At 49.2% G+C, this 24681-nt stretch overlaps 1 protein-coding gene across 4 annotated transcripts in view; it reads right to left on the bottom strand.

Moving 5' to 3' along the window:
• Positions 1 to 11135: 11135 nt before the first annotated feature.
• Positions 11136 to 24681, bottom strand: part of Sh3bp4 (SH3-domain binding protein 4) — a 79002-nt gene continuing 65456 nt past the window's right edge. For 2 of the 4 annotated variants that reach the window (XM_039084182.2, XM_039084183.2), the window contains exons 4-6: positions 20258 to 22641; positions 13797 to 13985; positions 12434 to 13120 (exon numbers count right to left, since the gene is read on the bottom strand). In XM_039084182.2, coding sequence (XP_038940110.1) covers positions 12896 to 13120; positions 13797 to 13985; positions 20258 to 22641 — 2798 coding nt within the window. In that variant the 3' untranslated portion in view covers positions 12434 to 12895. Of the gene's footprint in view, positions 13121 to 13796; positions 13986 to 20257; positions 22642 to 24681 lie in introns of all 4 variants that reach the window. The other 2 variants (NM_022693.4, XM_008767298.4) reach the window with 2 other exon arrangements.

The raw sequence follows: 24681 nt of genomic DNA, 5'->3' as shown, positions 1-24681 counted from the left end.
CTCCTATTGGGTCTAATGGTGATCCATGATCTGCACTGCTCCATTAAAAAGGAAAAAGAAAAGATCTTGGTTGAAGTCCCTCTGTCTCCCCAGGTTACCAGGCTGGTGCTCCTCCCCCAGCTGCGAGAAGAAAATAATAATTATATTTAATAACTAGCCAGACATCTGTTGCCATCCGAATGCCTTGCAAAATAAGATCAGTTATTGTAAATGGTTTTCATTACTTTTGGGATTTTTTTTGTTTTGGTTTTTTGTTGGTTTGTTTGGTTTTGACACAGATTTTCTGGATGAGGCCCCGGCTGTCCTGGAACTCAGACTAAGCAGCTCTTGAACTCAAAGAAGATATCCCCCTGCCTCTGCCTTCCAGAGTGCTGGGGTTAAACGTTTATGTCACCATTCCCGGCCTATTGTAAGCATTTAAATAATGCAAAGAGAGGTACTGTATGCTGAATACATCTTGAAACCAATCCTATCAATAAGGACAGGGAAAAGCTGCCTGTTTGAAGTACCATATAATTGCAAGGCAGAGCTCACTTCTGAGGGAGGGGAACTATATTCCAGAATACAGTCACTCGTGACAAAACCAAGTTCCTTTTTCGAATGTCAATTTCTGTTTGGGGATTGGAGACCTTTTTTATGTGAAGTATTCATTCTCAATCAACAGTCTCCTCCAGGTGCTAAGGGGACACCTCTTCAGGAGACCTTCCCTCCATCCAGCTTAGGGTTCTAGTCAACAACTACATTCTCTTGTTTTTCTTGGGAAACAATGAAACCCAAAAGCAACTGCCTGCACATGTGTGGTCTTTGTTAGCATTCCTTCTAGGCTCTACCCCATAGTTACCAGGCAACAGCCAGGTATGCCTGACTCAGTATAAAAGGGGCTGCTTGCCCCCTCCTCACTCCCTTACTCTCTTACCCTCTTACCCTCTTCCCTCTCTGCCCCTTCTCTCCCTACTCTTTCTTCACTCCACATGTTCATGGCCAGCCTCTACTCCCTCCCTCCCTCCCTCCCTCCCTCCCTCAGGGGAGAAGGGATGCCTCAGTATGGGCCCACAGAGGCACCCCCTTTCACCTCACCATACCGTGCCTCTACTGAACATATTCCTGGCTCTGTCTTTCTTTCTTTTTATAAAACACAGTCTTTGGTCTCTATTGTTCCTGCCCTGACTTCCCTCAGTGGTGAACTCTTACCTGGAAGTGTAAGCAGAACAAACCCATTCCTCCCCAAGCCTTGGTCATGTTTCATCACAGCATCAGGAACCCTTAGCCAACTAAAAGGAAGAAAACAAGAGGCCAGGACTCTTCTGCAAGAGTTGTTCGAGGCCTCCCTCGAAACACATTTTCTCTTCTTTTGGTTGCTCAGTGGGGTAGCGACATTAGCCATCAGAACATCTCTATGTTTTTTGTACAGATCTAACGTTTGAACATGATAGTGTCTCCCACGTCATAGGAATTGCATATGAATCCCCAGGGCTGTGTGAATGATTTCTAACTAGGTCAAGTACTCCAGGTCTCCAGCACACAGTCTTCACCTCCTCTCCCTTCGGCTTCTCAACTCATCTGTCACATTGGAGGATGTGATAATTAGGGTTATATACAGGTGCTGTGCGGATGCCTCGGAGAAGGCTAATCCAATCTTCTGAAGTTTTTGAAGCATAATTACATTCCTAGGCATCTGCTGGCCGCATAAGGAATCTGCCTCCACAGCATGCTCTGACTCTCGTGCACAGGCTCCTGTTACAAGTTGCTGTGAGCGTGGACTTCGGCGGGAATCCATTCTGTATTTGTTTTCCAGCTAGGCTGGGAGTCAAACAGGGAAGGGACTAAATTCACTTGCTCTGCTTTTCTAGTACATGCGAAGTTGAGCAACCGCATGCCAGGCAGCTACCTGCATCCCCTCAGGCCCCCTCCCTGTCTCCCGACTGTTTGGATGTGATGGGCCAACACTCAGAAAGGGTTTGGCCACTCAGAGAGGACCTGAGTTGCCGGCGCTCCCCAGCGCGCATCTGCTGTTCACACCCACGAAGGATGATCTTGCACCCTGGGCGCGAGCTGATTTTGCACTTAGGAGTGCAGAAAAACATGTGGGTGTGTGAAAACTAAAGCAAGCACTGGTTCCTCCCAATGTGCGAATCTCGGCTGGGCTGAACATATGCAATATTGCAGCGGAAAGACCAGGGAACCAAAAACGAGCAGATACAGAACTTTCTAGAAACAGCATAGAAAGTTCCACCCCCACCCCCCGAAAAAACCCCATATATCTGTTTAACAAACTAGAAAATACACCAGGTGCACCCAAAGATCTCCCGGCATGAATACCTGGCCTCATTTTCCTCAGAGCACTTGCCTGCCATGACTGTTCAATCAACCACAAACTGACTGCCTGTGTTTGGGTATTTTGGCCGCCCCACTCACAGTGTGGGTCACACCAAGTTACTGCAAAAAAAGGTCAGCCGTGGAAAGCAAAGGAAGGGACTTTAGCATCTTAAAGGAAAATGCCCTAAGAGGAATCTGACCAACAGAGCTGACACTGGAAGAGGTCAGCAGTCCACAGGCAGATGCTTAGGTACCAGCAACCCAAGTGGCAAGGGCTGACCGGCACTGGAGCTCCAGGAGGGATGTCCCCCACTCAATGTTAAACAGCCAGGGAATGTCTAGAACTGTCCCCGAGAGGAACATTCTGCAGTAGCAGGCCTGTCCGGCACTAGGGAAGCAGTAAACTGTCACAGTCTCCTGTAACCCCATGGCAGGATCATCTCAACGCCTGTTGGAAAGTTGGAGACTTCTCTCAAGTCATTTGCTCCTACAGTCCCTGGCTCCCAAACCAGAGCTCTGCATGGCGGAAGCTGGTCATGAGTATATATTTAGCTGCAAAGGAAGCTGAGAATTTGTGCTTTGAGGGTTCCAGATATAGTGAGAGTGTTTGCAAGATGAAAGACATACAGAAGGCATGATCCAGACCACCGAGAGCTGCATGGCTCACAAAGCCAGGAAGTGTCAGCTGTGCTCCACAGCCCTCCTTGAATCCACAGTTCAAGTCTTGAAAGATGTGTGGTGCCTGCCCCCACCCAGCCTTCTGGGTTGCCAAGTAAGGCATTAGAACAACTGCCATCACTGGCACCCATTGTCAACCAATGTCAGTCCTCAGATAAAAGGCACATCACCACCCAAAAGAAACAAAGGGATGCATTTTAGGGTTAAGACCAATTTGCCAAAATGTGTTTTAGTGACAATTACAGGGCGATGTCCAAACTCTCATGTATGTAGGTAGACGTCACACTGAGTCCTCAATGACCTGTGTGGTGGCACAGAAATCTCCGTTGGAGACAAGGGGAGAGCCCAAGAGGCAGGTTAAGCAGAGAGGATCACAGGCTAATTTTCATAAGGACCGTTCTGTCAGAGGATGAGCTGAGGAGACAAGACTCGAGTAACAGTCACAGGGAGCTGAGAAGGAGCAGAATGATCAGTAGTTGATTTTAAAGCCTAATGTCCATTGCGATGGATGTGACAAGAGTCTCGTATCTTACTTCCTACGTATTGGCTTTCTTTCAGTTCTACTCTTTCAGTTCTGTCCCAGTCTTACAAGGTGGAGCCGGAGTTCTAGATACATGGTGCCCTTCGTATTGTATTTACTTATATTTTAGTCTGATTTTCTCCCCAGACACAGCATCTGACCTTATTGCCCCCACATTCCAGGAAAGTTCTATATTAATACCTTCCCAGTCCAGGGACCTTGCCACTCTCTGAGACCCACAGCCGCCCGCCTAATCGAACACAGATGGAATGGATTCTCCTCCGCGTCCCACATCCTCTGTGGCTGTGTCTGAGGTGGGAGACTGGTCACTGGCCTAGATTGCTCATCTGACTCACTTTTTGGAGAACTGCTATGACAAAATACCAAAGACCCTCCCAATTCTGGAGACCGGAAGCTGACGGTTATGGAGAAGAACGGGTCTCTTCTTTCAGGATGAAGCCATGAGCTGTAGAGCTCCTGTAGAGCTTCTCAGGATGGGGTGGGGGGGTGAGCGCAGAGGAGCCAGTGAGTTGAGTGCTATGGAGGAGCCCTCAGTAATCCAATCACTTCTTAAAGGCGATCATACATTGGCCGTTATATTTCACATCTAATTTTTTAATTTTTATTATTTTAAATCATGCATGCGTGCGTGCGTGTGTGTGTGTGTGTGTGTGTGTGTGTGTGTGTGTGTGTGGATAGAGTGCCCATGGAATACTGAAGAGGATGCCCTGGAACTGAAGTTACAGTAGTTGTGAGCCGCCTGGTGTGGATATTGGGAACTGAATTTGGGTCCTCTTCAAAAGCAATATGTTCTCTTAACCAGTGAGCCAACTCTTCAGCTCTGTACGTGAATTTTAAATAAATAAATAAATAAACAAACAAATAAATAAGTAAATTTGAGATGGGGTTTCATTATGTAGCCCACAGCCTCAGATCCATAATTCTCCTGCCTCAACTTTCTGAACACCCAAATCATGGCCATGTACTACATATAGCACTTGGCTTAATGTCTGAACATTTGAGCGGTGCATTCCAAACCACAGCACATACACCCTGTTTTCACTTTGCCACTTACTTCTCTGTTCTTTGCATATGTTTAGTGTGCATGCCTGTGTGTGCATGTGTGTGAATTCGGGCATGTGACTGCTACAGAATGAAAGGCAAAGAATGGTCTTGGGGAAGGGGGCAGCACGGCAACCCGAGTTCTGATCTTCAGAAGCCACTTAAAAGCCAGCTGCTATGGTATGCGCCTGTCACCCTGAACTGGGGGTTGGGAAACAGGTAAAGTTGGGAGCTTGTTTGCCGTCCAGTCTATGCAAAACAGGGAGCCCCAGGTCCACCAAGAAACCCTGTTTTAAAAAATGAATGAATGAATGAATGAATGAATGAGGTCGAGTATTGTATTAGAGTTCTCTAGAGTCACAGCACTTATGGAAATGTCTCTCTACATTGAGGGAATTTATTGTGAGGACTTGCAGTCTGCAGTCCAGCTAACCCAACAGTGGGCAGCTGTGGATGGGAAGTCTGAGAATCTGTAGTTTCTCAGTCCCACTGGGCTCCTTGTTTCAGCTGGACTTCAGTAGATTCCAACAGATGTGCTGGCAAAGTAAACACAAGCAGGCAAGGAAGAGTGAATCTTCCTTCTTCCAATGTCCTTACGTTAGGTCTACAGCAGATGAGGCCCAGAGTAAAGGTGCATACAACCATGCTTTGCTTTGTCCCAGGCTGATCTTGAACTCACGGATCTCCTTACCTCAGTCTACTGGGATTAACTACCTTGCCTGGGCCTAAGATTTTCATGGCCACTATGCTTCAAGATCTCCATACCAAGATCCAGGTCAGAAACTTGTGTCTTCCAGCCTCAAGATCTGGATCACAGCTGAGCCCTCCAATTCTGGACTTTAGTTCATTCCAGATATAGTCAAGCTGACAACCAGGAATAGCCATTACACAGTATGATCGAGAGCGAGAGACTCTGGACTTGAGGCCTCCACTTGCATGCAAAGATGAATACACCCTGGAAACATGTCTACATCCATGCCAACAGCAACACACATATACACACATACATCTATATGTATCATATACATACATGTATGTACATACATATCTATACATGCATACACATATGTGTTCTCAAACCCACACATGGAATGGAGAATTCCTATCTCACAGGAGCTAAGGGCTGAGGAGGAAGAGGCTGAGGAGCGGTTGCTTGGTGAGCTGTTAGACAGGGGCTGCCTGTATAGAGCCACAGTGCCCTACACATTTCAAAGAGCTGAAAGGACTTGGAGAATTTTCACCACAACGTACTTTGCTTGAGAGCTGGGTGAGGCGGTGCACACTGGCAACCCCAGTACCCGAGGGACAGAGGCAGGAGGATCAGGTGTTCCTAAGTATCCCTGGCTATATATTGAGCTTGAGGCCAGTCTGAGGGTACACAAGAGTCTGTCTCAAAAGAAGAAAAATGTTCAAGGTAAGTACTTAACTGGATTTAACCATGATACAGTGTAAACATTTATCAAAACCACATGGTATTTGGTTTTCTAATTTTTAAAATTAAAATTAATAATAAATGTATAATAAGTAGAATCATTAAAATTTATATCACTCTATCAGGCATGTGTGTGTGTGTGTGTGTGTGTGTGTGTGTGTGTGTGTGTGTGTGTGTGGTTTACCTAGAACCAACTGCAGTCACTGTTCTTCACACAGCACTTTCCCAGAGATTTTCTCCCCTCCCTGCCAAGGCTACCCTCTATTCTTGCCCTGGATTGGAATTCTTCTCTTCAGCTCTGGCTTCTTCCTGACCTAACCCTGGATACTGATTTGGTAGATACTGGCTCCTATCAGCTTCTTGGCTCCTTCGGGACAGCGCACCCCTTGAGTCTAGGGCAGTGCCTAGTAAATACCACTAAAGCACCTCTCTCTCTCTTAGAGCCTCCAGGACAGCTCTCTCCTCCATGGCCTCCCCCATACCCCGTACTCTTAGTAGGGGTACAGGTACGTATCTTATGGGTGCCGTTCTTCTGCCTGTCTCCCCGCAGCTGCTCTTCCTGCTCCGGAGACCCCTCAATGGGCCCCTCCCCCTTCCCTATCCACTCCACTGAGCATGCCTTCACCTGCTCGCTTCTGTGTAAGACCTCCCCCAAAAGAACTGATGGTCCCCTGCTGGGACATCCTTGAACCCCATGTTGGTGACAGGCATTGTTGAGCGTGTATAGGCTCCACCTACCTGCAGCTCACAGGACAATTGATGCACTCTGAGAAGTCTTTGGTTACCCTCCGAGATGAGAAATATACTCAGCATTACTCATATATGTATATGTGTATATGTATACATATAAGAATGCATAATGTGGGCTGGAGAGATGGCTCAGCAGGTAAGAGCACTGTCTGCTCTTCCAGAGGTCCTGAGTTCAATTCCCAGCAACCACATGGTGGCTCACAGCCATCTATAATGGGATCTGATGCCCTCTTCTGGCCTGAAGGCACATACACGCAGGCAGAAAGCTGTATGATGTATATATACATAATAAATAAATAAATGTTTAAAAAAAGAGAGAGATTTTGGAGTGGTAATCACAGAGCAAGATCCCACCCAGCTAAGTTTATAAAAAAATGCATAATGTATTTATATATGAGTACCGATATTTTTAAGACAAGCCAATTAAAATGGAAAATTAAGAAAAATGACTTTAGATACCTGACCTCGCACCCCAATTAATTTCTTCCGGTCTTAGCCTCTCTCCCATCAGGCAAAATAATAAATTAGAGGATCAAAAAATTTAAATGATCACCCTTCCTAGCTTGGAGCAAAAATACTAACACAAGAGATTTTTATAACAATGTGGATAGCTAAAGTGTTGGAGACTGGCTCCCTCAGAATGAGTGTTTTTTTTTAATGAAGGGAAAATTGACTTTTTATTTTTATTATCTTCTGGGCATTATCATTTCTGTCAAGAGTTTCAAGGAGCTAATTTATAGACACTCCAGAGAATTCTCAGACCTCTATGTCTGTGAATGTTTTTTGCAGATGTCTAAATGCTTATCACTGTGTTGCGAGTCTGGTGGGATAAAAACCTCCACTATTTTGTGTCTGATTGAATAGTCTCCACTGATGTGTTGAGTGTCTAGTGTGGATGAGACCTTCCATTGCTGTCTTGACTGCCTGGTCAGATAAGACCTCCATCAGTGTGCCACATGTCTGGTGCTGACAAGACTGCAGCCATTGTTTGTCTGGTTGAGTAAAATGCAGGAAGTCCAACCATTGTGTGCTCTGTGGAGTGTGGTGCCCAGACCTCCAATCACTGTGCTTAGCATCCGGTGCAGATGAGCGCTTTCACTAGGCGGTGTTATTAATGTGTAAAGCAGCATACTTAAAAGTAGTCATAATCTTTGCTACATATACAGGGGGAGTGCCTTTCTTTGTCCTCCCAGGTTTTAAGCATTTATAGAATTGTGAGGTGTCTCTTGCCTTCATTAAATTGTCAAGGGGCCCGTGGCACAAAGAGCTAATTGAGTTCCTTTCAAGCTAGTTTGCAAAGCATGGAATTCTGTGACAGCATCAGGTACCTAATAGAAAGGTCTCCGGTTCTTGGCGCGCCTGTTCTTGGGATACGGTTTACCGAGTTCCATTCCTGAAATGTTCTTTGACCTCTTCGGATCTGAGCCAGTTTTGATGCATTCATTATTCAAGTTTCCACTTGCTTTTGTGCTGGTAGTAAGCGCAGCACGAAGCCTGTTACCCACTCCAATAGCTACAGCCCTCTCAGTTTAAAATCTATTACACATAGCAATGACCCCCCTCTTGTAACAAACATCTTGGGGTTGAGAGACAGACAGGCTTCTTCTGTGCAGAGCTCAGTGTGTAACCCTGCCAGGAGGGAGGGAAGGGAACACCTGGGCAGCAAAGATTTCTGGAGCCAGGCCTGGAATTCCAGCTACTTGGAACGCTGAGGCAGAGGGATGCAGGAAGTCCAAGGCCTCGTCTCCAGAGGGAATTCAAGAATGACCTGGGCAAGTTAGCGAGACTGTATCTTAAAAAAATCAAGAGCTGAGACGTTAGCACAGCGATAGAGTGCTTGCCTGGCATAGGTGAGGGGCTAGGTTCGATCCCCAGTAATTCCCTTAAAGAAGACTTCTGTGTTCCATAGGGGAGAAGAGAGACGCTAGAGTGCACCGGAAATAGGATGTGGTGCATTTGGGGAGGGGTTGGCAATGGTGAGAGCAAAGATCTTACTTCCCGCCTCACTGCTTGGCTGGTAAGCTCTAGTGAGACCTGATAGGAAGGTTCTATGATAAGTTGGGAGTTGTGGCCCGGTGATAAATACTCGAGAAAAGAACTTCTAAAGTCTGACTCGGTAGGTACCAAGGGTGGAGGTCAAAACAAAAACTTAGCATGGGTAAAACCCGTCTTGCTTTCTCGGAAACCAAGCCTATCTCTTTTAAAGCTTTATTATATTTGTAATTAAGTATGTGGTATGTGCTATGTGCTATGTAGTATGTGGTATGTACTTGTGTGAAAGCAAGAACCTGAAGGGGCAAGTGGGGCTAGACTCCCTGGAGCCGGAGTTACAGGTAGTTGTGAGCTGTCCAGCATGGGTGCTGGGAACTGAACTCTGGTCTTCTGCAAGAGCAGTGTGGGCTTTTAACCACCAAGCCAGCTCTCCAGCAACCCCCACCCACCCTACTTTTGTTTGTTTTTAGTTTTTTGAGGCAGGGTCTCGATACGTAGACCAGGCTGGCCTTGAACTCAGAGATTCACCTGCCGTAATTAAAGGTGGATGCTACCAAGCCCTGTATCTAATTTTTACATCTTCTCTCAGTATTCGGTCCCAAAGGACACCTACAAATTCCCAAGCTGTGTGCCACTTGTCAATATCAATAGTATCTGTGTCAACAGAATTAAAACACCGATTTTCACCGAGCGGCTTGGAAGGTGAGACACGGCATGCTGTGTTGCACGGTGTCAAAATCTGCTACCTCTGAGTCATCTGGATTAGTCTGTGTAGATGAAACCACGTTAGGTTATGGTGGGACCTAAGTTCAGCTATTGGTGCCCTAATAATGAGGGAATGAACTGGTTAGGTCATCTGATAGCTTCATTTTAGATTTCTGGGCTCTGCAATGGTGAGAGGTTGCGGTTTTCAAGTTCATAGCATCTGTTAGGGCTGCTCTGGGGTAAAATCCTTGCTTCTGGCCTGGGGCGGGGGGGTGGGGGTGGGACCCAGGTATAGTTCTGTGGCACAGCACTTGCCCAACCTAATCAAGGCTCTAATAGTTTCCACACTTATCGCTTGAAAAAAAAAATCCATCTTCCTATTAGCCACGTGTAACACGTAAGTTATGAGGCTAACATGGGATTACGTCTTCAACTGCAAAATAGGTGAAAATCCAGCAAATCCTTCTGAAATGAGAACAGGTTTACCTAGACTCACAAATCAGGAGCTGTTGTCAAGGACTGACTGGCTCTGCCGTTAAGGAGCCTTTGGAAACATACACAGTAGGGACTACATGGCCAAAGAGGCCATCTACTTCATGGCCAGGTTAAAAGCAAACCAAACCAAAATCCCAAAACAACAACCAAAGGGAGGAGTTCGTCTCCCAGTGCTCATCGAGGGCACACTTCCGTGTCCTAGCTTCCTCCTATCAGGTCCTACCTTTTAAAGGTTCCACCCCCATCCCCCAACAGTGACCTGCTGAGGACCAAGCCTTTAACTCCAGGGCCTGTGGGGGACATTCGAGATCCAGGAAGGAGTAGTCAGAATTAACGTAGACATAGACAATGGAGGGGGTTGAGCTCACAGGGCTCTGGGCCATCTGACAAGCCTAGACCATTCAGAGGCTTAGCTTCTCAATGCTACCCATGTGTCAACCCTATAGACACAGTTCCCAGGTCTGGCCTGTTTTTGGTCCAGCTGGGACTTGGCCTTCAACTACCAAATAGGCAAAAACTTATCAAATCATCCTAAATCGAGAACAGGTTTATCTGGACTAAACCAGGGGTTGATGTCCAGGACTAATTGGCCTGTCCTGAGCTGTCCAATTGAAGACACCCTCTCAGACAGACTCTTGATGAGCCCAGCTCCTCCCCACTACCTCTAGCTGGGTTTGGTCCCCAGGACCAGTGCCTACACTCACTCCTTGCTCCACTTTTCCTGACAACGGGAAGTGTAACCAGGGCAAGGCCTCCATTGCTTGCTGCTTTCAGCAGGCCCCAGAGATGCCAAGCACACTCAGAAACGGCTGGGTCTTGTACTCTGTGAAGGGGGATGATGGTACCAGTTCCTACCTGGTGGTAGGAACCAGGAACAAGGAGACATCTGCCTCCTTCATTTGGGTGCCCTGGGTAACACTGACGCCTACCTGGTTGTCATGAATGATTACACTACCCACTCAGGAACAATTAAGTTAACAGCTAGAGAAAACGTCCCCTATATATTAACTGCCACACTGTCAGAGTGACTGACAGGAACCTATTCGCTGACTGACTTTATGCTAGGTTTTATTTAAAGTCTGGCTGGGCACAGAAAGACACACACACACACACACACACACACACACACACACACACACACACGCACGCACACACACACTAACCAGTTCAAATATCCAAATAAAATTTACCGCAACTTTTGTAGAATTTAATTTGTGCTACAAGACTTGTTGCATAGGAAACTATTCAAAGCCCCTGAGGAAAAATATCCATGGTTTAAGGTGCGACTGGTTTTGTTTCTTCTTTGGGGGAAAAAGGCCAAAAGAGATGCTCTCTGGACAAAATGAAGGTACAGCGTGACAGGCCTTCGTTACTGCGGTGACCAGGGGGTCCTGTGACTTCGTTCTTGCAGCACTAATGCCCACTGTTTACTTCTGAGTCGGGGTCTGCAGGTGCCGCTTCAGAAGCTATAGACATTTCAGCTCAGTGCGGAGGCTGTACACCGGTCATCAGCCCGCGCTTGCAAAGCAGATGGCGGGTCTGGAACTGGCCCTGTAAACAGACAGCTCGAGTTTTTCCCATTACCAGGGTCACTTAACTGCTGGTCTTTCTGGTATGTGTTCTACTCTCTGTTTCCTCCACAAATGCCACGGCTTCTGTGTGAGCCTGGAAGTCAACATCACCTTGATGTTCAATATAATCGTCTGCAAGCTCCCAGCTTTCCAGAGAGCATCACTCAGGGAAAACGTTCCCCCTGCTAACATTTATACAACTACACTATCCCCTTGTACTGTTATCCTAAGGAGATGTGGGCGCACCAGGAAGGAGGAGGTTAAACGTGAGAGATCAGGTATGGAGTTTGGCAATGGCAGATGACACCTCTACATGCCAGCATGTGATGTCACCTGAAAAGTCACCAGGTGACCGTGGTGGACTTGGGAAGAGCCAGGGGCCACCAGGTTCTGGCTGGGTGCTAGGGCGTCCCTCCCACCTATAGCAGAGGTGGGACTGCCCTGAGGGAGGCAGCATTCAATGGCCCAGAGTGGCAGGGACCACCTTGCTCTCGGGGCATTGTTCTTCAGACTGGTTACTGCAAATAACCAAACACACAGGGGTGACAGGGACCCCCAACTCCAGCTGATTTCTTATTTGTTGGAAGAATCTCAATGGTACCGAGCTACCGTGCAGGGACTTTGCAGTTCACCGAAGCACACAGAGCAACATGCTGTGTGGATGGCCGCTGAGGACAGCAAGAAAGGAGGGAAGGTGGGCAGCCTCAGGGCCACCTACTGAAAGCCACCAGGCCCACAAACTTGCCTTCTCACAGGTGACTAGTGGAACATGTCTGCATGAAGCCAGTATCGTTCCCACTTTGAATGTCAAAATGCAAGATATGTCTGGGACTCAGAAAACACCCATGGCCTTAACATATCCATATACACCTGGGACATAATTTACAAAGGCCTTTAAAGAACACATAGACCTCAACAGCATTTGCTTTTACTAAGGTGGATTTTTTTTAAATAACCTTTACAGTCCATTAAAAAATTAGATACCGCCTTTCTCACGTTCTCTCTAAGTCTTCTGTTAAAAAAAGTGATTTTAAATTTAAAGTACATTTCAACATATAGAAAGCAACACAATTGGCAACTGGAAGTAGAAAGCCCCCTGGGACCTGCCCCTGGATAAAGGGGAGGGGAAGAGAGTCAAAGTCCTCAGTCCCTCCTGGGCATGGCTGGTAGATGGGCCTGGACCTGAGCGGCCATCCCTCCCTGCACCACCGGGTGATGGCATGGGCGCCCCCTGTGGACAGATGATGGGTGGAGTCTCAGCCCTGGTAGGCGGAGTCCCAGCACTAGTGGGCGGAGTCTCAGCAGTAGTAGGAGGAGTCCCAGTACTACTGGGTGGAGCCCCAGCCCTGGTGAGCAGTAGGGCAGGGGCCCTGCTCAGATCACAAAGTCATCATGGTCCGCGGGGCTGAAGGCAGCTGCCCTCAGGATGTCCAGTGAGTTCACCAGGATCAGTGTCCCCGTGAGGTGCTTCCAGCGCCTGGTGATGGGGTTCTTCATCTTGTCCAGGCCTATGTGCAGCTCTTGGATGACATCTCGGTAGCTGTCCCCAATCTGGTGGCTCCAGGTGAGTAAAAAGTCATAGGCGGGTTTCCACATGGCCTGGGTGATTCGGGGAGCAGAAACATGGAAAAAGGAAGAGAGAAAAGTCAGGATGGTGAGGTCCCTCAGTCACTCCTGTAACAGCAGCAGGGGGAGCTGCTATGGCCTGCACTGGGGGAAGGGTGGTGTCCTCCTGTGTCTGAGTCACAGGATGGACTTCTCCTGCCTTATAGCACCGCTTTCACCTGAGCCGTGTATCAGAAAGTGCCCATGCAAAGGAAGCACACACTCATGCTCAGGACTTGCTGCTTCCCTGTCTGGTGAGTCTGAATCAGCTTTCCAGGGTCACCTCCACAAACAGGTAGTGTCGGGCATGGGCATGACTTCAGCACACCCACCTTTGTCTAAGTTAGGTAACATAGCAGGGATTCAGCCAATAGAGTGGACCCCCCAGGGCTCTGTTAATATACTCATTGATCTTACAGGAGGTCATTTAAAAGTAAAATTAGTAAGAGAGGGCAGCGCGCACTTCCCAGATGGTGGCAGAGCAGCCCTGATCCCTCTACACCAGGCTCTGAAGACAGGCTTACGGCTCCCGCCGTATTGGGCAAACTCACTTCACCTCAGCCTGCCCTGCCAGAGTGCTATGAAGTAGATATTTTACTGTTGTATCCCATTGGTCCTAGGATAGACTGAGGGGCAAGGAAAGTAACCAAGGGGTTGGAGCCCCACTCACCTCACTGTCTACCACCCCATTCCTGTCTCGGTGAGGAGACTCATAGGCATCCATCTGTTGCTTGGAGACCTTGGCTAGCTTCTCGGCCAGTTCCCTCCAGCGCTGTGCCACTTCGACGGCTGTGGTCAGGAGCACAAAGTCCTGGATGAGTCTGACCACCAGGCCCTGACAGTCCATTTTCAGCAAAGCCTGGGAAGATGAAATGCAGCATGAGGCCAGGGATGGCTTGGCTCTGGGGGACAGTCAACCTGTTGATGATGCTCTTTTGCCTAAGAGTTCTAAGGCCTGTGGAGCGTACAGGCCCCCTGCCCAGCACTGTGCATGTGCAAGAGGAGCCTTACAGGGCTTTTGGGATATAACATGAACAATGGTAAGGTCACAGTGGCAGGCCACCATGGCCAGTGTCCTTATAAGAGCCACCCGCCTATGAACCAGGGCCGGACTGATACTCTTCCCAGAGGCAGTAGGGGAAGGTGAGTGGTATTTCCAGCCATGGGAAGGCTTGACTCAAGCTGGCCAAGTGTGTCTGTTGTGCTGGTGACAGGACACATTGACAGATGCTGATTGGCTAAGTCCAGAGCCCCTTAGACAGAGACCAGAGGGAGACCAGCGGCAGAAGCAGGTCCCAGTTCTTGAGGTTCTCTCCATGATGCTGGGCACATGACACCAGGTGTTGACCCAAACATGATGCCAGGGTAGAAGGGTTATACCTCATGTCAACTACTTATGTATTCCTGAGAGGGGCTAATTATTGCTTGGATTTTGATATCTGGAAAGAAACTGTTTTAAATAGAACTAAGTATGTGTTTATGTTCCAGAAAGAAAACTATGATCATATGAATGTGTCTCGGAGCAGATGTGTGGTATGATGGTGGTCAAGTGTCAGGTGTAAGCTTTGTTTGATGGGCTGTGAGTTTAGGGATAAACAGAGGCAGGAAAGGTCACCTCAGCTCCATGTGCTGCCCTGGGGGGAGGATGCAAATGAACAGATGGCTTGACAGCAAGTCACTCAGTCACATCAAACAAGTCTGGGTGTCTATGCACTTGGGTGCCTGGCTCTGGAGGTGACCTTATATCCTAGGTGACAGAGTGCGTCAAAAATCACCTGCTTCTGATTCAAGTCAACTCTTGGCAGGAGCCAGTAAACCAGCTCTGTCCCCTGGGGCTCTGGGCATGGAATACAAAGGTCCTGAGAAATCCAGGCCACTCTCTGGCCACTGTTGGTCAAGAGAACACAGGGCCAGGTCCAGGGCAGCTAAGGCTCCATTTCTGGGAGTAGCCGTTAACGACTAGGCTAGTGCTTTTGACGTCAGCTATGAGGGTGTCTCACCTATCCTGCACTCTACTCCTCTCGTTCCACTTTTTCTGAGCCCAGCCCTGGCTCTGCCTGTTACTCAGTGTGTTTGAGCGCATTCTCCAAATAGGCGAGCTTTGGAAACACGCAAGTACTAGTAATGGAAAACGCGCCTCAGGATTCCAGCTCTGGAGGTCCCCACCCGTCACATGGTTTACCCAAGTATACAAAGGCATGCCGGAAAATACCAAAGGAAACAAAACACGATACTGACTTCAGGTAGAATTTTGCTAACATGACTGAAGGGACAGATTGAAGCTGTAGCTTGTAGGCCACTGGTTTCTGTCCCAGCATTCAAGGGGCAGAAAGACGCTGCCAGACAGCAGCTCTTCCACTTCGATTTCTGTTGCTGTGAGAATCATCCTGACTTAGAGAAACACGGGAGGAAGGGGTTATCCGACTTATGATTTCAGGTGAGAGTCCATCACTGAGGGGACGTCAAGGCAGGAAACTCAACTTGCTGGCATATCATGCTCACCGTCAAGAGCCGAGGGAAATAAACGCACCCGTCCTGTCTGTCTGCTTCTTGCTTTCTGTTCTATACAGTCTCAGGGTTACATGCCTAGAGAATGGCACGGCCCACAGCGGGGTGGGTCTTCCTACATCAATCATCAATCAAGACAATCCCCCTGCAGTCATGACCACTGCATCTAACAATTCAACAGAAACTCTTTTTACAAACAATCTTAGGTTGTGGTAGGCTGACTTTAAAATTAACCATCACAGCCACTACAGACAGCTGGAAGCTCAAGGGACACGCTGTCACTGTGAGGTACTATTTACAGTAACAGTTGGACACAGGCCATGTTGTTGCTGACCCGTTTTACGAGCTCTTAGGAAAATAGGTAAGCTGGTACTTGGGCTTTTGTTAGTGTGTTTGCTCCTGAGATGCTCCAGTCTAGAAGGAAAAGATTCCTCACAACACAAGGGACATGACTGATGGAGCTGTGTCTTCACCCAGTTAACCACACAGCTAGCAGCTCAGTCTCTGTGGTCTCCTGGTCTGCAGGGTAAGGTGGGCTTTTCCTCCTGATCCATCCTGAGTCTCCCTGCCACTCTTCCAGCCCAGGCTCTTCTATTCTCTTGATAGCCACCCACCTTGGTTTCTTGGGCAACTTGATCCACTGCCCTGCTGGAAACAACTGCCTTCCTAGTTTGTGCCTTACAATCTCACTCCTTCCTTCTCACACACATTCCTGCAATGTGCCCATTGTAGCTTTCTTTCTATAAGTCCCATGCTGTGATCCGGTGGACTGCTGGGGGTTTTGTCTTCAGGATACGGTTTGGGGTTTGGGAGAGGCTTTCACAGTCCTCCCAGGGTTTTAATGGTGTCACTGTGGGTTCTTTCTACTTAAATTTCTTTTCCTCTCATTTCCAACCAACAACCTCTCTCCCCCCAAAAGAACAAAGACCACAGGGGCCATTCAAGGTGGTGTCCTTAAAATGGGAAACAGTGTTTCACACCAAAGGCATGCTGTGTGGGACTAGAGAGACTGCTTAGTAAGTAGACAGCATTTGCTGCTCTGTCATGAAGACCAGAGTTCAGATCCCAACACACGCATCAGGTAGCTCACAAATGCCTGTCACTCCAGTGCCAATGGATCTGATGCCCCCCTCCCCCTCCTTGGTCTCCAAGGGGACCAAAGCATGTGTTCACACAGACACACAGACCCAATACAAGCAAATATATTTTTAAAAGCCTTAAACTAAAAAGCATATTACTGGCTACAACCCATCACAGTCCCTAGAGTTGGTCCCTTGTGCGTTCTGCCTATGACCCTTTTCTCCCCAGGCTACTTCAGACCTATGCTGGCGAGATGACAGTAACTCAGATCTAGAATGTGCACACAAGCCTGCAGTCAAACGGTTTCCTCACTCAGTGTATTCACAGAATATATATATACATGGACATGTGTTCCCACATGGCTTTCAAACACACTCAGAGAACCCTCTTCCCATGGCCCACCCAATACAACAGAAGATGTACCAGGATTCTAAAACCTTCAGAACAGAACATTCTGCAGTTTCTCTCCTTTGGGAAATAACCCCAAATCCCCATACCAAACTTCAGGCAACAGAACCAAGTCCCCCACCCCTGCCAGGGTCTGGGCAATGACTTCAGGGATGGTGCTTCTCAGAACCTTCAAAGTGTCTCCTGTCACTCTCGGCCAGCTGACTCCAAAGTGACACTGGCTATCTATGTACCCAACAGTGCAGTCTGCTCCCTGGGAAGAGCCTGTGACTTAGAACATAACACACAGGCTTCCCAGAGGTTCTCCCGCTTTGATCATCAAAACCACCAGTGCTTCCCATCAAATACGAAAAGGTACCCGAGTGCAGGCTATCGCAGAAAAGCCAACTGTGGAGCTCCCATTGCAAAATCCCACCCATTGTGCCTTAGGCCCTCGATACACACAGGGCAGGAATGACAGGAGAGAAAGGAAGCACCATGAGACCCACAAGAGCGCAGAAGGCTCAGATGCCTCTTAGCTGAAGCCACTGCTCACAGAGCCAGTTGTTCACTCCCCCACCAGCTCTGTCTTTGAGGATTTCCTCTGTGCCCTCCTTCCTCCATGGAGTTCAGGTATAATGGAGGGCAGTAGTGAGAAGCAAATACACAGCAATCTTGACTTGAGAGAGCACCATGAAGGTCTTGGATCACAAGTTTGCTCCATCAGGGGCTGGAAAGGACACTGGGGTGGACATCTGCGAGAATTCATGGTCAGGAGCTCCAGGCAAGAAAGACACCAGCTTCCAGGGCTCCCAGCAAGGGGACAGCTGCTACGTGGAGGACACAGAGAAAAGGCCACAGGCAGAGGCATGGGCAGCCACAGGTCCACAGTGTGGGGGAGGAGCCTGATGGCCATGGAGAGGAGCCTCTAGTCCTTGGTGAGACCTCTCCCTTCTACTCTGCACAGTGGACACCTGAAGCCTGCAACTTCCTACTTATTCTGGTTATGGCTGCCAGAGCAGAGGTGGCGACGATGCTAAGGCAGTTTACAAGAGGGCACTGGCCTAGCTGACCTGCTGGCTGCAGCCAAGTCTATAGAAAAACCTAACGGACCCTCGGTCATGAATCCATGAAAAATCCAGCAGATGGACGATGCTGGGGTTGGCCAGCAGTGGGCTTTTAAGGTTTGGCCAGCTATTAAAATTCAGCTCCTCGGGAGGCAATGCCTGAGATAGCTGGGAAGGAAGGATAGCAGAAAACGGAGGAACCTGTTTTCTTTTTTATTATGAAACTGCCCTTGCCACAGGGCCAAGTTCCAGGCAAGGCCAAGTTGTATCTCCTCCAGTTTGGAAGGCAGAGGGGACTCAGTGTCGGAACCCTCCCGACCCCTTCCACAGACCAAAAAGCCAAAAAACCTTCTCCAAACTTGCCATGTTGTTTAAGAGAGACCATGAAAGTATTCAGGAGATGGGTGCAGAGCTCCCATCTCCCATAGAGGAAGGAACTGGGCCTGTTCCAAGCAAATGTTCTTCAGTGGTGGGAGGGACAATAGATGCGCCTAATTCTTCAGGCAATGAAGGATTCTGTCAAAGGGCTCCCAGGGAACACATGCTAGCTCCAACTAGCCAAGAAGGCCAGGGCAAGGGGGACTCTCCACGACCTTCTGGAAATCCACTTCAGATGGCATTATAGATGAAAGAGACCTGTTCCACCCCTGTGGGAGATCTACATGCAGAGCCCATGGCTGTCCCGTTCACTTCTGGCTTCTTTCCCAATGAAACTGCTGCCATCAAAATCCCCTGGGACCTGTCAAGACCCCTCCTAACCACAATCCACGCTGCCATCTGCTTTCTTGGGGGAGTCAGAGGCCTGTTCGTCCCATGCTGTGTCATGACATGAGTCCTATTCAAAGGCCCTGCTCTACCTTGGAGGGTCATCTGCACTGACTCAGTGAGATGCTTGATGATGTCACACAGAAGGGCAGGTGGGGACAGGACACGGAGTAGAAGGGCCAAAAAGCTGAGGACAGTGGAAGCAGGAAGGATCAGGAGCTCACCAAGTGTTTCTACTGACAACGTTAGAACCACTCAACGGAGGTGAGCGGCCTGTGGGAAAACACCGGGCCGTTCCACTACCTTATGCTCCAAAGCCTAGGTTGCTGCCTGACCCGAGGAGGTCTCCAGTAACATCCCTAGCTGGTCTGAGGTCAGTGTGTCTCAGAACCAGGCATGGAATCTCTCCTTTTTTTTTTTTCTCTTTTCTTTTTTTCAGAGCTGGGGACTGAACCCAGGGCCTTGCGCGCTCTACTACTGAGCTAAATCCCCAACCCCAAATCTCTCCTTTCTAAAGCATTTCTGAGACTCACAATTTGTTTTATACCAGCCAAGAGTCTGGCTCCCATGGACTCAAATGAACCCCAGGCAGTGAGAAGGCACCCCAGTATGTTGGAGGCGCCAGGAAACATAAGGCAAGAACACACATCAAAAGCCAGGCTTTGGGGCAAAGACTTCTACCTCTCCATCACAGCCTACAGGCGAATGTAATGAGACAGAGATACCCTTCAAAGACCCAGGTAGAAACTTCTGGATCACAGCCCTGTGCCCTTTTCCCATGGTGTCCTAGTTTGCTTTCTATTGCTGTGATAATCGTCGTGACCAAAAGGAACCTGGGGGAAGAAAGGATTTATTTGGCTTACACATCCTGATTACCAAAGGAAGCTGGGGCAGGAATTCCAGCAGGAACAGAGTCTGAACCATGGATGGGCTTGTTCCCCATGACTCTCTCAGTCTGCTTTCTTATACAGGTCAGGATGAGCTGACAGGGACAGCACACCACACACCACAGTGGACTGGACCCTCCCATACCATTCATTAACCAAGAAAACGCCCCACAGATTGACCTTAAGCCAATCTGATGGGGGCAACTTCTCAGTGTATGTGCCCAGTTCTTAGGGACTCTGTAGGTCGTGTCAAGTTGTCAAAAAACCAACCAGTGAATTCAGGACCACAGGAAACCACAGAGGCTCGGAGCTGTGGCAGAAGAGGGGAGAGACACTTTCCTTAGGGGTCTTTAAGGATCCTACCCCACGACACTCCCAACAGTGCCCTCGTGACTCAGCCCCGTATAACCCATGCTTGTCTGCCTCAGGAAGCTCACCCGAAGCTCGGACGCCTGCCTAGGACTCACCATCACCAGCTCCTTCTGGAAGGACTTCCGGTCCTTGTTGTCAGGGTTGTTACAATCTTCCTTCAGCTTTTCTAGAACAGACGCCACCCGCTCCGGCTCGCTGTCCAGCTCTGCCCGGCAGAAGAAGGTGAGGGGCAGGTTTCCGTAACCCAGGGCGTCAGCAAAGGCCCGCCAGCTGCTGATGTTCTCCATGAGCAAGGTCCGCACGGAGGCGTAGATGTAGGTGAGGAACTTGCAGGGCCGCAGGATTTGCTCCAGCAACACCGAGGTGCTCAGCTCGGGCCCTGAGAACAGGCTGGGCCGGGCCTTGCCGACAACCAGCACGTTCTTGGTGTGCACCAGGCCCACCTTGCCCTGATAGTAGCCAATGTACCACTCCTTGGTCCACAGTTGTCCCTTGAGCCGGATGCGCTCCTCGCTGAGCAGGGCCACGACGTCGCCCTTCTTGTACTCCAGCAGGTAGTGACTCTTGTTCTGTCGCACCACTGTCTTTAGAAGCTTGCCAAACTTGAGACTAGACACGGGGCGGTCCTGAAACGTCGGATACTTGGTAGTGACAACAAATGGGGACAAGATGATCTTCCCAACTTCATTCTTCTTAAGAAACCTCCTCTGCCCGGATGGCTTAATGGCGCTTTTAGGGGGTGGCTGTGGAGTCTGGACGCAAAACTGTGTGAGGATGGCGTCCTGATCATCCTTGACCTGCACCCGCAGCGTGAAGTCGGACAGCTCGTTGGGGTTCTGGGAGATGACAGAGAAGATCAGACGGCTGACCTTGCCCAGCTTCATCTGGAACCCTCTGACCACCTTGGCTTGCTCGTTGGACTTGACGTCATAGTTGGTCATATTGGAGAACATACACACCCTGAGATCCTGAGGCCTGGACAGGATGAACTGGTGTTTGCCCCACAGCTGTAGGGCCACGGGGGCAGGACTGGGAGCCTGTCGGGTAACCTCAGTGACCAGGAGGGTCTTAGGGGCGCAATCATGTCCAAAAATGGTCACCACCGTCTTGAAGGATGGGTGGATGTGTTTGGGGCCATAGAGACCCACGGTGACCCTCTTGTGGATGAAATCCCACACGGTGGAAGGGTAGAGAATGTTGGAGCCCTGGGCGACGATGGCCAGGTACATGCAGGGTTCCAGGTTGTCCAGCTGCACCTGTATGGTGTCCCCGTAGCTGTAGGCGAGGGGGATGGGTGCATAAGGCCCCTCCTTTGAGTCGCTTCTCAGGCACTGCAGGACCACTGTGCTTTTGCTAAAGATGTCGCCCTTCACCTCGGCGGAGACCTTCATCTCCAAGATGATGAAGGTACTCACCTCTAAGTTGCTCAGTTTCACCTCCACCACGGGGCTTATGCTGGTGGACCTGTCACTGTTGAGGTCCAGCGGAGGGTCCAGCAAGGCCTTCATGGAAATCTGCTGTGTCTCCCCAGGAGCGACGTGGCCCTCTGGCACGTGGATACTGATGCTGGTGTCAGGAAGCTGCACAGAGCCCCCAGAACTATCAAGCTTGCACACGATATTTGTCTCCACTGCTTGGGTCTGGCCCCAACCTGGGCTTTGGCCGAGCAGGTCCAAGTCATGGCAGGAACGGGCCAGCTTCCGGTGATTCAGCCAGGCGGTTCGGAAGTCTTCTCGGCTTTGAAACTGTTCCGGGGCGGGTGACTTCAAGCCTGTGAAGAAGCTGGATGTTGGGGGAGCATCTGATTTGGCTTGCAGGACGGAGAGTTCCGAAAGGCTGTAGGAGCGCTTGCTTCTGAAGAAGGGGTTGTCTCGCTTGACAGGCTGCTCCAAGTGGATTCCATTGGTGGCTGGGAGCTCGTCGAAGATGTTGCCGGTGCTGTTGGTGGTCGCTGAGCTGGATTCAGTGAAGGAAGATGTGCCGGTGTCAAACAGGAGCAAATCCACAGTACTCTTGGGGTTTAGTTCATCCATACTGGGCTGTGCGTTCCCATTCAGAAAAGGGTTTGTTCGGACTCCATTCCAGAAGGGGTTGTTACTATAGGGTCTGCCAGACTGTTTCTGGTCATCTGTCCAGCCCCCTAGGAGATCTAGCTCCTTGGCAACTTCATCGGGGCTGTCAGGGAGATTGTCAATCATGCCACTGTCACTCAGGGTAGAATTCCGGTAGTTCAATGGCTGCACGTAGGAGGAAGGGATGTAGCCCATCTCAGTGGTGTTGTGAGCGTACCACCACTCCCCGCCAGACGTGTCCAAGACGTAGAGGTGGTCGCCCTTGGAGAACTTCAGGGTGGTGAAGTTGTTTGGGCAATAGTCTTTGATCGCAATCACTTCCTTTGCGTTCCCGAAAGGCGTGGGGTTGTCTACTAGCAAGGCACTGGGGGAAGGCACTGCGTAAAACATAAAGAGACAGAGGGTGAGGTCGGGCGCACCAGTATGGGAGATGCTTCCAGACTGGGAGGGTCAGGTGGGTGGGACGGGCTAGAAACAGACGGTGCCATGATGCAGTCACCAACCCGGCCAGGAAAACAACAGAAACCAGCCACGGTGAAGAGCCACTCAACCCCTTCCGAGCCAACCTTCCGGTTGAGGCAGAGGACTGGGAAGAATGTCCCTCAGCCACCTTAGAAAGACAGACTACATGACAGGTGGTGGACATGTCCCCTTGTTCTGAACATCTCATTTTGATGTTTCTGACCAGGACTGTCATTATGATGAAAGAGAGGACAGATGTGAAATGCTGGACAGTACTGAGGCTCTGGGCTAGGAAGTGGCCGGGTGAGGCTCTGGGCTAGGCAGCAGCGTGCTGCATGTACAGACCGGGAACGAGGGTCCTCAGATTCCAGTGAAGATCACCAAGTCCTTGTCTTTTTTGGTATGGAAGACAGAAGAGGAGCAGAGCAAGTCCTCGACAACTAGGTCTAACTCCGTTTCAAAGCGCCACCCATCCCTCACTGACTACGTGACAGTGATTTAGAGTTTGTTTGGAGTCTGTCCCCAACCCGCCTCTCCAGACAGGGTTTCTCTGTGTCTTGGAACTAGCTCTGTAGACCAGGTTAGCACCTTACTCAGGGATCCACCTGCCTCTGCCTCCCGAGTGCTGGGATTAAAGGCATGCACCACCACCGCCTGGCCACATTATTTTTTTAAATGATTATTTAAAGCCTGGGGCCCCTGGCTCTTTGACAATCAGAAGTCTAGCCGTGCATCGTATTACTACCCAATGACTACTTTTACTTAAACACAGCCTAAGAAACCATCACTTTAGAAACAACCCAGGGTAATTCACGGTTCTTCGCCAGCTATGCTTGTGATTACCACAGACAGACAACACCTGGAACAGACAAAGTAAGTCATCTTCTCAGGATGCGTACTTGGAAAAATAATGAACGTGTTCACCTCCCACGTGTGCCAGGCCCAGGGGAGATGCTTATTCAGGGGACAGAGAGAATGCTTTCTGATGGAAACAGACAGGGGAATATCCCCCAAGGCAAGCCCTCTGCCACGGCCTTATTTAGTCTATAGACATATGGTCTCCGTAGCTAACAGAGAGAAACATTCTTTCCTTTTAAAATGATATTAAGTTGTTTGTCTATACACACATGCACATGGTGAGGGTGCGGGAAACCGAGGGTAACTTCCAGGACTAGATTCTCTCCTCCCACTGTGGGATCCAGGAATTATCTCACATAGTCAGGCTTAAGCAACAAGCACTCTTATCCACTAAACCATCTTGTTAGCACAAAGAAAATATTTTCTAAAACCTACTGTGTATCTAGAAACAAGCAAAAGGACAAAATTCTCAGCTAAACCAACTTAACAGCTGCTGGATACAGGATGAAGTCTGAGGCCACTGGGCTTTCATCTGTCGCACTGGCTGCCCAGACACCACTTCTTGCCAGTTCCTTTTTCTTCGAAAGGGGACACAACAAATCAGATTCTGTCTCCTTGGTCAAGCTGGGGAAGCAGTAAGGAATCTCTTTGCTGGTAAGATTGCACCCGGCTTACCTGGGCCCTGGAACCTTCCCTCACTTTTAGAAGGACACAAAGCCCACACCAGTTCCCTGGTGCTGCTGCCTCACCAGACCTTAGTTGAATCGCTCTTTTGGTGCCATGTAACCATTGGAGCCCCATCTTTCTCAGTAGGCTGTGGTGAGGCCTGACGGTGCTCACCCTGAAGTTGGGAGTCATACATAAGCCATTTGAAATCCATTCACTCCCTTCTAATTTCATTTTTTTCTCCTTACTAGGGTAAGGGGGAAATTTCTCCTTTACCCTCAAAGTTCCATGGAATAAACAGGGCAAGTTTAAATCGAAGAGAAGGTAACGTTCACTAGTGTGCAAAAAGAGGAGTCAAGGAATTCTCTCCTTTCTAAAGGGAAAGGGTGGGGTGTACAGGGAGGCAGAAACTTTTAAGGAAAATAGTGCAT

The sequence above is a fragment of the Rattus norvegicus genome, chromosome 9 (assembly GCF_036323735.1).
Source record: "Rattus norvegicus strain BN/NHsdMcwi chromosome 9, GRCr8, whole genome shotgun sequence".
Classification (NCBI taxonomy): domain Eukaryota; kingdom Metazoa; phylum Chordata; class Mammalia; order Rodentia; family Muridae; genus Rattus; species Rattus norvegicus.
The sequence above is the reverse complement of the archived record's forward strand: the minus strand, read 5'-3'. Positions and strand labels throughout refer to the sequence as shown.